Genomic DNA, 17,177 nt, shown 5'->3' on the forward strand with positions numbered 1-17,177 from the left:
ACAATTTAATTGAAATGCAGTGTAAAGCAAATTATGAAAAACCAAATTCCTGCAGTTGCAATCTAGAAAAGCTGTTCTTGTGTGCATTTTCAAGAAAGGATATAGCTACAAGAAGATAGCCACTCGTGTTTAAAAGCTTCCAATTCAGCAATCAGAAAATAGAAGGAATGCCTTCTTTATTTCAATTTCAAATTCTGTCTTCTTGTCTCAATCATTTCACCTTGGTGACCTAGCCAGAAGTCATCCCACTCGCTGGTCCTAAGTAGTACCTGAACCAGAAAAACAAAAGGAAAAAACATCTATTAACTTGATATCTCGAGTTTTGCAACCTAAATCAATTTATGACTTGTAAAGAACTATACTGGATTTGATAATAAGAACTGGAAAAATTGCCATAATCCAAAGGCTGGGTGGTTGCAATCAAAGAACTACAATGGTGGGTGGTGCTGATGCTATCCAATTAGGGCTAGATGGTTGCATTGAACCTATCCAGGATCTTTGAATGACCTGATAACAAAACTTTATAGATAGGAATAGGCATAGCCCAAGTATACAGGAAGTATACGCAGAGAATGCACAAGTACCATTAAGCACTAGACATGTATACAAACAAATCATAAAAACTATCCTCATTATAACTAATGACCGAAGCCCAAGAAAATCAAATGCCAAAAATTTTGTAAATGACAAAGCTGGAATACAATGTGCATATGACGGAAAAATTTTTTTATTACAGTATTTCTAATTAAACTACTTCTAGCTCTAAGGTAGGAAATAAAATCGATTAATGCAACACTTGGGCAGCAGATAAATACACTGCAAAATAAAACATTTTAACAAGATCTATAGAGTTATTAAGAAGCTCAGAATACCAAACAAAACAAACAAATAAAAATTATAAGTACTAGACGAACCCTAAACACAAAGTACCTGGGAAGGGATCGGGCTGGGCATGGAAGGAATGTCTTTGGGGATTGATATGGGGCACGACTACCATATCATCCTCCATAAGGAGAACTACAGGAATGTTGATAATTTGCTCCATACAGACCGCTAAGAACACTTACACGGTGCTGTTTCTTCGGCATAAAACATCAGTCGAGAAAACACATAAAAATCCCTCAGAGCAATAGAACAAAGTGGGCAATTAAACAGCTGCTGAATGAGCGAACTAGCTCGTCACCTTCAGTATATTGTATTTGGTGACGTTCGTTCGATGCTTCTGTAATCCCCTCATCAAATGCTGGGTCAGCATTCCCCTTAATCATCTAGTTCTTGCTGCAATTGTTCTGAACCAAGGGTAGTATCCCCAATAGCAAGTCATTACGATAGCTTGACAAAGGTGTATCATCAGTCAAATTTGCCAATTAAATTGACTGACCAAATCGTCTTCAATCAAGAATTAAGTTGCAACCACAAACCTGGCCAAGGGAAAACAAATGAAAAAAATAGAAAGAAAAAGAAATTGATCGTATGAGCACAAACATACACCAACCAATATATATACCTCCAAATGACCAGCTGAACACCTGCGGTAGAGGAGGTTGACACCAGAGCCAAAAGATGCCCCAGCAAGACATTTATACCATTTCAGATTTCATTCGAGATGAATCTGCTATAAAGGCAAACATCATTTGAAACCCCAGTTGATTCAAAATTTGACCAAAAACTCCAAACCAAAAGAGATCTATTAAACAAAAGCTTTTCTGGCAGTGACCAGAGAGAGACTCGACAACATTATGTTTTATGCAAATCTAAAACTGTAATGGTAAATTTGATAAATTAGGTGGTCAAAGGAGCAATTACCTGAGTCCAAAAGCTGATATTATAACAGAGTGGGGGCCTCGCTAGACTTTTCAGCTCATTCGATCCATTCCAAATCAATCAATTTGCTAGGGACTTGAGCAATCTTGCACCATTCTTTTCCTTTTTTCCTTTGCCATTGTTTCTTCAACAAAGCACAGTTTTTTATCTGCAGAATTGAAAGGGAGGTAGGCAGGCCCTCTTCTGGCATGCACTTGAGCTTAGGGCAGTCATCAATTTGTAATTCTTCAAGAGAGGTGAGGTGTTGAATCCCCTTCTTGTCCAAATATTTCATTTTGGGAAAACCGCAGATGCGGAGAGAGGTCAGACTGCTGGGCAGCAACCCTACCTCTGGAAAGGACTCCACATCTTCAGATTCGTCAGCAATTATCATAGTTCTAACTGAAGAGAGTTTCTGCAAACCCCACCGTATCCGATTGGCAAATAGTTTGTCACAACGGCAGATGCTAATTGAATTCAGACTGGGAAGAAAGCCCCTGCAGGTAATGACATGACTTCCAGACATTGTTCAATATATAAATACTGAAGAGATCGAAGCAGTGCATGCATATTGTCAGGCAGTGACCTCAAACCCCTACAGTTGATGACCCGAAACCATGTAAGATTAGAGGCACACAATCCTTCTTTTGGAAAAGATACAAAATTAGGGCAATTATAAATATTGATCACGAAAGCCATCATATCATATACATGATGTTTTTGAAGTGCAATGGATTCCAGATTCCTACACTCGTTGATATTAAGAATACGAAGCTTTGGGAATAAATCTAATGGAAATGACCTGAGAGACTCGCAACCGTTTAAACTCACATTTTCAATGGATGAATAATCCAGGTACATTGGGAGCTCTAACTTCGTACAGTATGTAATCTCAAGGGTTTTTAAAGTGGATGGTAAACTGTGCATGGGAAAACATGTGAGGGAAGAACAGTCTCTGATTCTTAAGTCGTGAAGACAACTGTCAGAGTCCATTATGCCATCCGGTACAGGCTCTAGAGCGTCAAATCCTTCAATTGTGATCTCTATCAATCCAGTTGGCAACTCCTTCAAGAGAACCTCAATACAGAGTCTAAGCCACAAAAGAGGATCCCTTGGGAGTGAAGCTACCAGTTGCGGACATTTATTAACCTCGAGATAGATTAAAGAAGGAAGAATGGTAGGTAATGCTCCTGTAAATCAGGGGCAGGACCGAATATGAAGCCCTTCAAGATTAGGAAAAGCTCCGTCGCCATTTTCAGCACCAAAAGAAACCCAATTCCCCCATTTGAGCATATTCTCAAAAATTAGATCTGTTAAAGTGCTAAATGGCTTAATTAAAGAATCACCACTACCATAAAACTCAGGACCAACTGTAACAAGTTCGTCGAACTCGCAAATATGGAGATTCTGCAGAAAGGGTAGTTGCCCAAGTGGCGGCAAGCTGCAGCAATGCTTACAGTTTTGCAGACAAATAGATGACATGTTAGAGAATGATAGATGTCCCACCCAATCTGGAAAACTTTTTCCACCATAGTAGTCGATAGTGAGACTTTTCAAATTTGTGTAGGCCTGAAGATTATCAAGTACAGTTCTCTGACTCTCTGAAATGTTAATATCATCATTCCATTCCAGCCCCAACTCCTCAAGGTACCTCCTGTCCTTCAACCTTGCATCCCTTGGAAATTCAACATTTTGCAGCTCTCTAATAAAAAGCTTTCCCCGAGGATTTGTAAGTTTTCTGAACTCTTTAATGCAAGACTTATTATTTTTGCTAATCACAAATTGAGTCAATGTCTGGAGACATTTTAGTCCATCCAGTGTTATTGGCATCTCTTTTATTCCAGTGCTAGTAATATCAAGATGACGCAAATTGAGAAGTTTCCACATTTTTTGTGGCAATGAAGTAAGATTTGAACAATCCAATAGCTTCAATGTTTGCAAATTGCATAACTTACATGTAGAATCAGGCAGTCTTTTGATTGCAGTTAAGGAAATGTCTAAATAACGTAGATGTTTACTTTTGCCAATTGAGTCAGGCAATTCGGTGACATTGCCATACCCGGACAAAGAAAGCACTCACAAGTCACAAGTATGTAAATTGTGGCAATAAATCAAGTGGTACCTTTTTGGATAAGTGGCAGGAAGGAATCGATAACAATTCTAGTGGTAAGAAGGTGCGCAACTGCGTAGCCATATGACAAGGCTGGAACTTCTTAAAGCTATCAAATTTTGTTTTGACATAGGATAGATGGCGAGTCTTGTTTCCGATCTCGTAAGAACAGTCACCTTCCAATCTAATGGTACATTGCCCAGACACAAATTTTGCTAGGTCATTGACAAGATCATGCATTACAAAGCATGATTTATTGTTGTTTAATTGTTGGAATAATGATCTTGACATAAGAGCTTGGAAGTAATCATCGCCAGTTTCTTCCATTGTTTTGTTTCCTTGTTCTTGCAGGAAACCTTCAGCCATCCATAGTAAGATTAATTGATTTTTTTCAAAAACATAATCCTTGGGAAATATTGAAAAATAAGCAAAGCACCATTTCACATGTGAGGGGAGATGCTTGTAGCTTAATCTTAGAACGGGCATGACATTTATCTGCTCAATTGGTAAATCCCATAGCTCGCTCTTCAATATCATATCCCATTCAGCAACATCCAATTTAGACCTTAAAAGAGCCCCAATTGTTTTGATTGCTAGAGGAAGACCTCCGCACTTCTCTACAATCTGTCTACCTAATGCTTCTTGTTGTAGATAAGCATCAGCCTTTCCTTTGGGGAATGCATGTTTTGTAAAAAGTGACAAGCAATCTTCTTCTAGTAAGTTCAAGAGATTACGAATTACCTCAGCACGCATGGCTAATGCAACGTCGGCCTCGCGTGTTGTCACAATGACCTTACTTCCTTGCACTCCAGATTTAAAGGAATTGCTTAGAACCTCCCATTGAACATAATTTTTATTCCAAACATCATTTAAAACAAAAAGAAATCTCTTTCCCGCCAATTTTTCCTTTAGTGTAACTTGAATCTCGTCTAGATCTGTTGTATCAGAGGATGACTTGGTTACTTTCTCTAGAATTGTTTTCATTATCTTAAATAGACCAAATTCATCCGAAACACAAACCCATGGTTCAACGTTAAAATGCTCCTTCACCTTGCTGTCATTGTATACAAACTGGGTAAGGGCAGTCTTGCCGATTCCCCCCATGCCGACTATGGCAATCACACTCATCTCTTTGCCATTTACGCCGACTGACAACAACTCCTCAATTATTTTTTCCCTATCTTCATTTCTACCACAGATATGGGATTCTTCAACCAAAGAGGTTGTAGGTAATCTTTCGAATTGTTTCCCTCCAACACCATCTCTCAAAACTATAGCATCTTTTTGCCTTGCTAGATATTCTAGTGTCTCAAGCACCACTTCTACCTTTGTTTCTGTATCCTTCACAAAAGGATTAAGACAAGAGATAGAATTCCGTACCCTTTTTGCAGTGGTGTCAAATTCAGCATCCAATTTACGTTGCAAGGTGTCAGTAGCAATCTCATCCAAGATGTCCTCTGCATCATAGAACGCATCCTTCAGCTCATCAATCCACCTTCTTACATCAGGTTTTGTGACTTGCTTTTCCTCCGCGTCTTCGAGCACTGCGCTCACAGACAAGAGTGTTGCCTCCAACTTCTTCAGGAGTCTATCGGTGAGTTTTCACCCCTGAAAGAAGTCAAGGATTTCACGAGATGCAACCTTGTCAGCTAACACTTGGAGGACCGCAAAGAGAAACACTCCTCCCACCAACGCCCCAGCCATGTTTTCTACTTTGCAATGGAAGAAACCAAAGGAAATGAAGGCAGGTGATAGCCAAATGTATCATTTGTATCTACGAATAATGGGGTTATATAATATGATTATACACGAAACAGGAACCACATTAATGGCGTAAATAGTTGCATTAATGCAAGTAAAAGTAACTTGTCAAAGTTGGCTTAGAATTTAGGAATATTGTTACTTTAGAACATGATTCGTGGGAATGAAGCAGCCGGGTGGTGAAAGGAGATAGCTTTGATTCCGCTGGTCGATTGATGCGGCCGAGTGTGGTGGACTCTCGCACCATAACATATATATCAAAGTAAGCAATTAAAAAAGGGAAAGCAGGAAACTGGATTTCATACTTGGCATTATTCGGCTAGGAAAACGTGAAATGTCGAATTGTCCTCGTGCACCTTGGCCTGCAATGCCATCAAAACCGTGCCCTTCACCATTTTAATACAATATGGTGGTGGCCATTTTTACTAATGGGTTGGCAAGCTTGCATCGGCTGTTTGAGAAAATGAAATACTGAAAGTATCCCGTGCCCCCAAGAAGTATGAAATTATAACAGTATAAACACATGGAAGATCGAGAGAAGCAAAAAGCTAGGTTTTGAACAGGGCCATAACACGTCTTTTCATTGTATTTTGCAATGCTAGTCTTGTGATCGTTCATCTACTGTTGAAGAGAGAGAGAGAGACTTACGCCCATAAAAGAAAAGAAGAGAGATAGTTATGGTCGTTGCTTTCGAAAAAGAGAGATGAGAACCTGGACGACATATCTCAAATTTTCTTTCTCCTTTGAGTGGAAGAACCAAATGTCTCTTCTGCAACAAAGATGAGAAAGGCAGATGAAGACGAATGGGAAGCTTTAGAGGCTCAATTCATACAATCCCTTGGAAGGTTTTAAATTTTAATAATCAATTCCTCTGAAAAAGGATTTACTGTGAAGATGATAGACTTAGAGCATTTTGTGACCTATAATCTCTTTTTTTCTATAATCTGAAGAAAAATTTAGGAAATGCTTTCAAGATCTCCTTTCATCCATATCCTTATTTTTTTTTAAAAATGTTTGGGGATAAATGGTGGTCCACCGTCATTTTCTAAATTATTTTTATTAATATTTTATTCATTTAAATTAAATTAATTATTCTTTTAATCATTTACATTTTCTCTCATATTCATATTTATCATAATTTTAAATAATAATTTTAAAATAATTTAAATAATTACGAAAATATAAAAAATAAAATAAAATAATTTAAATTCTTATTTAAAATATTCACTATAATCATAGTTCAAAACATAAAAAATATATATATATATATTGAATAGTTAAATTTCTAAATAGAAGTGAGAGAAAAAAAGTAATAAATAAAGAATAGATAAATATTATTTTCATAGAATAGAAAATGTGATGTGGAATGTTTTTTAAAAATGAATAAAATTATAAAAAGTGTCATTTTTAGTTAAAATTTAAAGAAAAATTTAAAGAACTAGATATGAATGCTCTTATACTTCTTAACACATATTTACTACATTTTTTTATTCATTTTTTTAATTATTTTTAAGTATTTTTATAACATCTTTAATTATAAAAAAATTTAAAAATTATATATATTATATTAATAGTTAGTTTCTTAATCATTAAATAAATCTAATAATAATAAAAATTTAAAAAATAAAGAAAATAGTAAAAGAGCGGTAAGAGCAGAAATCCTATCGTTATCATTTTACTTAAAAGGAAAATTTAACAAATCTCTAGGGTTTGTGGTGGAAGAAACTAGATTTTGGGATTTTATGTTCGAGGAGAAGGAAATAATGTTAATTTGAAAATGGGAGGACTCCGGGCCTAAAATCTGCTGACCATAACCAGTACTTTCTGAAGCTCGGCCCATTATCTCCAATGGATATTCCTGGCGGAAGATAAGCACTTGTCTAGTTGTCTGTCTCTCTTTCTTTCTTATCTCTCACACTGTTATTGAGAGTAACCCATGGCTTCTTTAAGCTTCGACGCCACCAGGATAAGAACCCCAACGCTCCTGTCTCACAAACCCATCTTCACCCCCCTCATAAAACCCGTTAAAATCTCGTATTGTTTCTTCAAAAAGCCTTCACCTATCGAATCAAAACTCGACCTCTTCCGGTCAGAAAGCTCGGTTTCTACCCCAAAAGAAGTGGAAGTTGATGATGAAGAGGACGACCCAACAGCAGAGCTCTGCTTTCTTGACCCGGAAATCGATCCCGGTAGCGTTTCAGAGTGGGAGTTGGATTTTTGCTCTCGACCCATCCTAGATATCAGGGGGAAGAAGGTGTGGGAGCTAGTTGTATGCGACAGTTCGCTTTCACTTCAATACACAAAGTTTTTCCCCAACAATGTCATCAACAGTGTCACTTTGAAGGACGCTATTGTGTCGATAAGCGACTATTTGGGCGTCCCATTACCAGAGAAAATCCGCTTCTTTAGGTGAATTATTACACGATATTCTATGCCTAACTTTGTTTGTGTGGGTGCGTGAGTCGGCGGGTGGGATTGTCTTTTTGCGTCTATTTTGATCAATATCTTTAACAAAAGGTTAATTGTTGGCTTGAAGGTCACAGATGCAGACAATTATAACAAAAGCTTGTAAGGAGCTTGGTATAAAATCTATTCCAAGTAAACGGGTGCGTATGGCTTGCCAATCCCTTTGTTAATCTTTTTGTCTTACTATCAATTTAAGGCTTGTTTTATTTATGTGCATTTGTTATGTGTGGAGTTCAAAACGGTAAGCTCCCATGCGGTTAAGGGCAACTAGGTTGAACACCGGTCACGGATAAAGATCCTTACTTTGAGCGAATTGAGCTACATTTTGAGAACATTAAATAAAGGATGTCACTCCTAGAAGATAGCCGTCATATACATTACCATAAAGGATTTTAGTTCTGTCTCATCAATAGTGTAGTATGATGCTTAAGTCAAAGTTAGCTTTGGTCGAAATTTCTGTTGGCTTTTCTTGTATATATATCCATCTCCAAGAAAGAACAAGAGAGAAGGAAAAAACAGGTGTTGCATCAGTTATATAGTCACATTAAAAGAATTTTGACTTGTAATTACAATAGAACACTTTTTGGATGAATATATACTTATTTTACTTATCAAAAAAAAATTACAATAGAACACTTGGGAATATGTAGTTATACATAGGGGTGTAAAATTTTCGGTCCGGACCGATAGTGAAACCGATCAGTTTCGGTCCTAATAGATAAGAAATTCCAGTTTTCAGTCCGGTCCCGGGGTGGGGTTTTTTCACCTCGGACTGGACCTACTGAATATAATTATATATATTTTTAAATATATTTTATATATATATTATTTTATATAGTAATTGTATAAGTTAATTATGTAATTTTCATCTAACCTATCACCATTTACAATATAAAATGTTAAATATACAATTATTAATATGCTATCAATTAAGTAATATATTATATGTTATGATAAATCATACTTATAAAAAAATGTTATGATAAATTATAATATTATATGCAATGATATATACTCTAGTATCTACACCTAATTAAAGTAATTAGGTAAATTTTTTGTAAGATTCCTAAGTTGCAAGCAAGTATGAAGTATCTATAGTCAATGACAATCATTCACTAACCATATATAAAATGTTAAAATTTTAATATAGGTCATTATGCATCAAATATCATAATACAATTTACATACTATTGAGTACTAAGTTCGTAACTATTAACATAAAAAATATAATTATAATTAATTATGTTTTTAATGAGTAGGTTACATAATCCACATTAAAGAGCTCACTTAAAGCGAAAATAAAGTTAAATAGTGCAAATAAAGTTTGACAACTTTTCCAACTTTTTTTAGGCTATTTTCAAGTACAAAATGTGTAAATAAAGTTAAATAGTTTATATTTAAAAGTGTTAACATTGTGGGTTTTTTTGTATAGATGAGCTGAAAATACACGTTAGAAGTGATTTTGGGCTTTTTGTATGTTTGGCCCATTTTACACTGGCCTAGACTGAATTGGACTGATAGCTAATGTGTCTGGTCTGGTCTATAGGGGTATTCAGTCTGGTCTCGGTCTGGAAAAAGGGTGGACCGAAATTTTCGGTCCGGTCCCAAAACCCCCTTGGACCGGATCGATTACACCCATAGCTATACGCCAACTTCTCCTTCTGTGCGTGTGCGGGGTGCGTGCATGCATGCGTGTGTGATTTGCAAAGAAGGCACTAATGTTGGGCACAGGTTGCATGCAACGTCATCTGAGTGTAGAAGGATTCTTTGGTTCTTTTACCTAACCTATAAATATCTGGTTTGAGTTTATAGTTAGGACCAGTTGATCTATATTCGCACTTATTGTGGTTGTTTCGTTATTTTTCAGTGTCTTTCGCTTCTTCTATGGCTGGAAGAACGCTATGAGACGGTGTACATGCGTCATCCTGGTTTTCAGAAGGGGTCTAAACCACTTCTAGCATTAGACAACCCTTTCCCAATGGAGCTTCCAGATAATCTATTCGGTGAAAAATGGGCATTTGTCCAATTACCTTTTTCAGGTACAGGCACGGCCGCTTTTACTTTCAATTATGACAAACACTAGATTTATGTAGTTCCCCCATCCTATTTATGATTTGAAAAATCATATAAATGCTCCATATTAAAGGTTAGGAGAGTGTTTTCCCTGCTGTTTACATTATTAGCCATCAGATGAGGTATTTTTCAACATCCAATTTTAATATGTGGCTATGTCATCAAGGCAGCATTTCACTAAAGCTACTGTCATGCATACAAGTTTCACTTAATTCAAAAGCTGATGCTGTGATTTTCTTTTTCAGTATATGTCATGAGCTTCTACTGATTCTTACTCTCCTGTTTTCAGCTGTTCGTGAGGAGGCCTCGTCCTTGGAGACAACATTTGTGTTTGGTGCAGGTTTAGATTTAGATTTACTAGGTATTGAAATCGATGACAAGACATTGGTTCCAGGACTGGCTGTCACATCTTCACGTGCTAAGCCTTTAGCAGGTATATATTCCTCTTGCATCTTCAGCACATAATTCTTGGCAGATTCTTATCTTTATGCTCCTTTTATCCGGTTCACTAATCACTATCTATATACATGACCAAACCGCTTTTCACATCTTTTTGAAAATCTCTCTGAATATAACCGATACTTGTTAGCATGCCATCTGCAAGCTGCGATTGATCTTAAGAACTTGATTGCTGCACGTGGTACTTAAGTCCAATGTCATAGCGGCATGCATAGTAGTATCCAAGTGCCTAATACTCCACAAACAATGTCTCGTACCTGGCAAGTCTTGCTGCCATAAGTAGTGGCATGAGATGTAGTGTGATAAAACAGGTGCATAATTATAACTTCAGTGGATTTTACTGTTTTTACAATCAATTCCAAACTAACTGGATGGCATACGAGTATGGGCGTGGAAAGGAGCATTATGCATTTTTCTGATTCTTAATGGGTATGCATGACTAACTGCTAGAGCAGGATTCTTGTTGACTAAGCACATTTGGAGGAGCAACTATAATGACAACTCTTGTAGAAAATCGTGCCATTAGTTGTTACCATACTGGTTCTTCGATGAAGTTCTTAGCCAATTTATGCTTCTCCTATAGATATCAAGGATCATATGATAAAAACCTCTGCTCTTGCAGCTTGGATGAATGGACTCGAAGTCAGCTCAATTGAAACTGATATCAGTCGCGGTTGCTTGCTTCTGTCTGTTGGAATTTCTAGCCGGTATGTTTATGCCACCTACAAGAAAACTCCTGTAACAACAAATGAAGCCGAAGCTTGGGAAGCAGCAAAGAAAGCTTGTGGAGGGTTACATTTTCTTGCCATTCAAGAAGACTTGGATTCAGATGACTGTGTTGGATTCTGGCTACTACTAGACTTACCACCTCCACCTGTATAATTTACCAATTTCTTAAATGAATAAGCATACTTTTCTTTTTCTAACACAATTTTCTACGATAACAATACTTCAGGCATCCTGATAGCAGAAAAAAGAAAAAAAGTGAATCCGGTTTCTATCTTTGTTCTTTTTTTCCCCGAGCCCGGTTAGCCATTTGCAATTTATTTATAGAAAATCTTGTCATTGGTTGTGAACAATATCTGTCGGCAAATATATGGCACTATTGAATTCACGTTTTCATTAATTATTACTTGCTGTATCAGAGGAAGAAAAAAGAAAAGCGACAGGTATTTTTAATGACATAGTAGAATATACTTCCACTGTTACCAAACAACCCAGTAACATAAATACTATGTCAAACAGAGTAAAAGAAAAGCAGAGTCTACAGCTATGCATTAAAGTAGACCACCACATTTATCCCAATACGAAGAATAAGTACACACAAAGGTTCGAATAAATTGTCTGAGAGATATAGAGAAACTCAAATAAGTTCATCAAACACAAATTTATATAAAATTAGTTCAAATGCATCCTTGTTCAGTAGAGAGACGACGAAGCAGGGTTCTAGATGATAGCCTTGGTGAGTTTGTAATCAAACACTTGGAACTTCTCCACGTTAGGCATGAGGGACTTTGCATATTCTTTATGGGCAGGATGAGCAACATACTCTGCGATACCCTCCATACTCTCAAAGGTGCATTCAAAGACATGAGTGAAACCTTGATTCTTCTTCCCAGCGCTCACATCCATGCCCCTGTAACACAACATAAGACCACAAAATAAATCGTATATATTTGGAGTTTGTTCAAAGTATATTTACCTCTGATCATTCAGAGTTTAATATTTCAAGTCTTTATTTCCTTATTTTAATTGGTTTCAGAGTTTCATGATTTATTGATGCGATGGAAAGCTTGCTAATCTATGTGCTCATTTCAGCTAGACGTAGACCCTCAAGTCTTAAGGGGGTCCTTGAACGAACAACCTCAGAGAATTTTATTGAAGTACCAGTAGTGGAGGCTGCTTCATGAGCTCTAAAAACCAGAAGAAGTACTTAATGTATGCTATCCCTTTTCTTTCTTCTTTTTTTTTTGGTATTAGCTTTTATGCTTCTCATCTAATTATGGATCAATAGTTATTTTTGAATCATGTAAATGGCTAGGTAGTTGAATATGAGGATGAAATTGATAGAGAATAACATGCAGCTGGAAGATTTACACTCTTCTTTGTCGGTGTTCACCTCAGTTGCATCTCTAACTCTCTTGTAAATATTCTCATGCAGTAAAGCAGAGGATGCCAAGCTGCAGAGAGAGAGAGATATTTATACAAGTTGAAGAGGTCCATAATAACTCAGCAATTTTCTTTAATGCTTGACAAGTACGAGAGATTATTCTAAGAAATGACTTCTTTGTTGGGAGATAGACTTGTTGCAAGTCTTCCAACGAGATCTTAATTGCAAAACCTTAAACCTATGATTTTAGATATAATAATATTAAAAATCAACCCAATACGTTTATTGATTCGTGTGGAATTTTCTATGACGTGTGATGTGAAACTCCGACATCAGGCATATTAGGTACATGCAAATTTTGTGTTTTTTCTTTCATTGGTATCTTGTAAGAACAAAGAATAATGATCCTCGTGAGGAGAGTAGGGTTACCAGTGTAAGGACTTCATTGGCTCGATGAGGTTAACGAGGTTGGCCATATCTCTGATGAGTTGGTCGATCTGGGCAGCTGAAGTTTCATCTTTGAACTTTGCTACAAATACGTGCTTCACTACTGATCCCCTTGCTTCTTCCATCTCTCTCTCGCTCTCTCTCCAAAAGATTGAATTCGAATCTAAGATATACAATAATGACACTATCAAGCTCTAGGCGTCAAACTAACCACACTCTTCAACCAATCCTAATAAATAAGGCCGTCTCATTTTCAGATTTCTGGTTGGCTTCCAGCAAGTCAGCATTTAACCTTTGTTATGGCCCCTTCAGGTGATTACAACGTGAACAAATCTAGTCATCATTATTTTTTTCATAATCCTATGATGTATCATTAGATAATAGATTCACAAATAAAATATAATAAATAATTTTTAATCATCTAATGACACATCATGAGATAATAGAAGGATGATAAAAATTGAGATAATGAATAGCATTACTTGCATTCCTTAACTTAGCTCACAGACTCAGTGGGTAGCTTATAAAAAAAAAAAAAACGGTGTATACGTATATTTGGCCTTACCTTAAAGTTGTGTTTGGTTGTTGAACTAAATTCAACTCATCTCAACATGTAAACGTAGTCTAAAGGTTTCATTTGGTACTTAAACTCATATCAACTCATCATTATAATTTTTTCAAATTCCAATACAAAACATAATAAACAATTCAACTTTTTCAAATCTCAAAATAAGAATAATAGTTAAAAAAAATATAATAATATTTTATCATCTCAACTCAGTTCAATATCTAAATTCAGTCTAAATCTGTAATATGGGACGTGGGAAATGCTTTTCATTGAAGGAAATATCCTGATTCAAAGACAAGAAATTAAGAAGGAATCCTCGGCTCCATGTTGCCATCACCTCTGCAGGAGCATCGGATAATTTAGCCATTCCTTTTCTAGGTATAAAGCAAACAAAAATGGTAAGGAAAGAACTTCTGCACAACCACTAAAAAGTAAATCTAGGACCACCTTCGGAAAAGATCTTGGTACACGGTTACTGTCATGTCACGTGTCCATCTCTTTGAGGACTCCAGTACTGTGGTCCTCACCAGAATGTAGGACCATTATGTTATTGTGCTTTCATTTTCTCATTAAAATTATGGTCCAAATTGATCCATCCACCTTTGTTGCAATAATGCACACCAATAATATCTGAACTTGTAATTGGGAGACGTATGAGTACTAGTAATAGGTTCAACAAAATCAGAATTTGGCTAAAGTTTAACTAGATTACATAAAAAAAGATTGTATTGAACTCAACAAATTTACAATAATTTTAGCTTTCATCAATTTCACTATCTATTAAATCCTAGTTGCTAGCCAAAATATTATTTTGACATAAAAACTTCTCTCCTTGCGTGTTGTTCGTTTCGCACATTTCAATCTAAAGCACGATTTCATTTATTCTCAAAAGCAAAAGCACGTTAATAGATGATCACAACAAATCAGCCTTGATCACAGCAACCCAGCAAATATGTTTCTCCTTGATCTCAGTCCAGCAAATACTGCGTAGTCAATCACATTTCGTGTTTTCCTTAATTTAAACTCTTGTATTAATTTGTACAACAGAGCAAATCAATTGCTCTTTCCTTTCTTGTCCATATAGGTAGACATGTATAAATAGGAACTTCCACTGTAATACATGTGTGACAGAATTTTACAATAAAACACTAAGTGTTCATTTTTCTTATATGGTATCACGAGACCTTCTCCTCAAACGAGTTAGATCATTTCCAACTTCTTCCACTATGTCTCAATCTCTTCCCTCTGTCACCACCTCTCCTAATTTCAACGTTCCATCCGAGAATAATATTGTTGCCATTAACGCCCATGTCCAGCTTCTCTATAAGCTCAACTCCTCTAACTTTCATGCATGGCGTGCCCAACTTGACAGCCTTGTCATTGGGTATGACCTTCAGGGCTTTATTGATGACTCAAATCCGTGTCCTATACTTGGGATTAACCTAACTGCTGAATCACGTGTTGCTCGCAGTCGTTGGATTCGCCAAGACAAACTTCTACTTAATGGCATTTTTGCTTCCGTCTCTGAAAGCATCATGCCCTTGATTGTTGCCTCTGGCACTTCAAGAGAAGCTTGGCTCAAATTGACTCGTCTCTATGCACATCGCTCTCGTACGAGAGTGATACAACTCAAGGATACACATACCTCCTTGACTCGTGGCTCCAAAAGTGTCACTGAATATCTCCAGCAAATAAAAACCATTGCTGATGAACTTGCATTGGTTGATTCTCTTCTCACAAATGATGATTTAACGCTCTATATTCTCAATGGCCTTGGATATGATTTTCGTGATATTGCAGATCCAATTCGCACTAGTGAAACTTCTCTCAAGTTTGAAGAACTTCATGACCTGCTTGTTAGCCATGAAACCTATATCAAACGACTTGAGACGTTGCAGCAAAATACTATTGCCACAACAAACTACCACCAGAAAAAGTCTTCTGCTCCTTCCAATCGGAGCAAGTTCAACCGAAATGGCAATCACTCAAGGCCCAACCAGCAATCCTCTCAGCCACAGCATTCCCCTCAGTCCTTCAATAAGAATTATGTGATCTGTCAATTCTGTTCTATCACTAGTCACACAGCTCGACAATGCAAGAAATTCTGGACTCCCTCTTCACCAAATGTCAATTGTGCTACCACTGGCTCTTCGACGGACAAGTCCTGGATTGTTGACTCTGGCGCCTCGCATCATATCACCTCCGATATGTCCAAGTTGTCTATCCATTCCGAATATGATGGCACCGACGAGGTCATAATAGGCGATGGCTCAAGTTTAAAAATCTCTAATGTTGGCACTGTGAATTTTCAATTACCAACTAGAATTGTTACTCTCACCAACACACTATGTGTTCCCACCATTCATAAAAATCTGCTCTTTGTCCATCAATTCACCAAGACCAATAATCTTGCTCTTGAATTTCACCCTTATCATTTTTTTGTGAAGGATCCGACGTCGGGGGTGATACTAATGCAAGGACATTGTGACAATGGTATCTATAAACTATCGACTTGCAACAATGGCACTTCGAAGGCAGCATTTTCTACTAAATGTGTTTCTTCAGAGATCTGGCATAACTGTTTGGGTCATCCCTCTCGGCCTCTTGTTCATCATTTAATCAACAAGTTTCATTTACCTTCTAATAATTGCCTCTCTGAATCTTTATGTTCTGCATGTTCTATTAATAAAAGTCATAAACTTCCATTTCATGCTTCAACCATTTCCAGTTCCTTGCCTCTTGAATATTTGTTCACAGACGTCTGGGGTCCTGCCCCTCACACGAGTCTTGAAGGATATAGCTATTATGTCCTTTTTGTGGATCACTTTACAAAATACTGCTGGTATTTTCCCATGAAATTAAAATCTAAAGTCTCCACAATTTTTCCACAACTAAAAGCTATTCTTGAAAAACAATTTTCCTTACCACTTAAAAATCTTTATTCAGATAATGGGGAGGGAATTTGTTGCTCTTAAAGGCTATCTTAGTCAACATGGAATCAGTCACCTAACAAAGGCTCCTCACACTCCAAAACAAAATGGAGTGGTTGAACGCCGCCACCGACATATGGTGGAAACCGGCATGTCCTTAATCCACCAAGCAAACCTTCCACCCTCATTTTTCTTATACACGATTTCATCTTCTTCATAAGCAAAATCACGATTTAAGAAACCAACTACGCCACACCAAAAATCGTGAAGAACCTGAGAGATCAATTTCCAGAAGCACGATTTCCATTTTCTAAGAAGTATTACCACCAGCCGAAATCCCAAAATCCCATGCCGTCGTCTCAAATCTCATCTTCTAGTAAGCATCTATGCATGTATTTGCTTTTTCCTTCAAATTAATAATGTATAGAGTAGAAAAATAAAAACCCAACC

General features: G+C 36.9%; 3 protein-coding genes across 5 annotated transcripts; 1 reads left to right on the forward strand and 2 right to left on the reverse strand.

Moving 5' to 3' along the window:
* Window positions 1-202: 202 nt before the first annotated feature.
* LOC108983934 (putative disease resistance RPP13-like protein 1) lies at window positions 203-6,605 on the reverse strand. 3 transcript variants are annotated; one of them, XM_035684966.1, is made up of 7 exons: window positions 5,980-6,605; window positions 3,926-5,521; window positions 1,807-2,398; window positions 1,508-1,612; window positions 1,382-1,421; window positions 931-1,289; window positions 203-269 (listed from the first exon to the last, which is right to left on the reverse strand). In XM_035684966.1, the coding sequence occupies exons 2-3, from the start codon at window positions 5,039-5,041 to the stop codon at window positions 2,378-2,380; spliced, it is 1,137 nt and encodes a 378-aa protein (XP_035540859.1). In that variant the 5' UTR covers window positions 5,042-5,521; window positions 5,980-6,605; the 3' UTR covers window positions 203-269; window positions 931-1,289; window positions 1,382-1,421; window positions 1,508-1,612; window positions 1,807-2,377. The 3 variants fall into 3 exon arrangements, 1 of the variants encoding a protein (XP_035540859.1); XR_004798222.1 differs by lacking the exon at window positions 3,926-5,521 and having other exon boundaries at window positions 931-1,421; XR_004798223.1 differs by lacking the exons at window positions 3,926-5,521; window positions 5,980-6,605 and adding an exon at window positions 2,635-3,572 and having other exon boundaries at window positions 931-1,421.
* An 840-nt stretch (window positions 6,606-7,445) lies between these two features.
* On the forward strand, window positions 7,446-11,786 carry LOC108983940 (protein TAB2 homolog, chloroplastic). The gene is made up of 5 exons (XM_018955730.2): window positions 7,446-8,083; window positions 8,211-8,280; window positions 10,008-10,179; window positions 10,503-10,646; window positions 11,295-11,786. Exons 1-5 carry the CDS (start codon window positions 7,611-7,613, stop codon window positions 11,552-11,554), a joined length of 1,119 nt encoding a protein of 372 aa, XP_018811275.1. The 5' UTR covers window positions 7,446-7,610; the 3' UTR covers window positions 11,555-11,786.
* Window positions 11,787-11,857: 71 nt separating this feature from the next.
* On the reverse strand, window positions 11,858-13,492 carry LOC108983941 (stress-response A/B barrel domain-containing protein HS1-like). Its single transcript, XM_018955732.2, has 2 exons — window positions 13,212-13,492; window positions 11,858-12,308 (listed from the first exon to the last, which is right to left on the reverse strand). The coding sequence occupies exons 1-2, from the start codon at window positions 13,352-13,354 to the stop codon at window positions 12,119-12,121; spliced, it is 333 nt and encodes a 110-aa protein (XP_018811277.1). The 5' UTR covers window positions 13,355-13,492; the 3' UTR covers window positions 11,858-12,118.
* Between the last annotated feature and the right edge of the window lie 3,685 nt (window positions 13,493-17,177).

This window comes from Juglans regia, chromosome 14, assembly GCF_001411555.2.
Source record: "Juglans regia cultivar Chandler chromosome 14, Walnut 2.0, whole genome shotgun sequence".
Classification (NCBI taxonomy): Eukaryota; Viridiplantae; Streptophyta; class Magnoliopsida; order Fagales; family Juglandaceae; genus Juglans; species Juglans regia.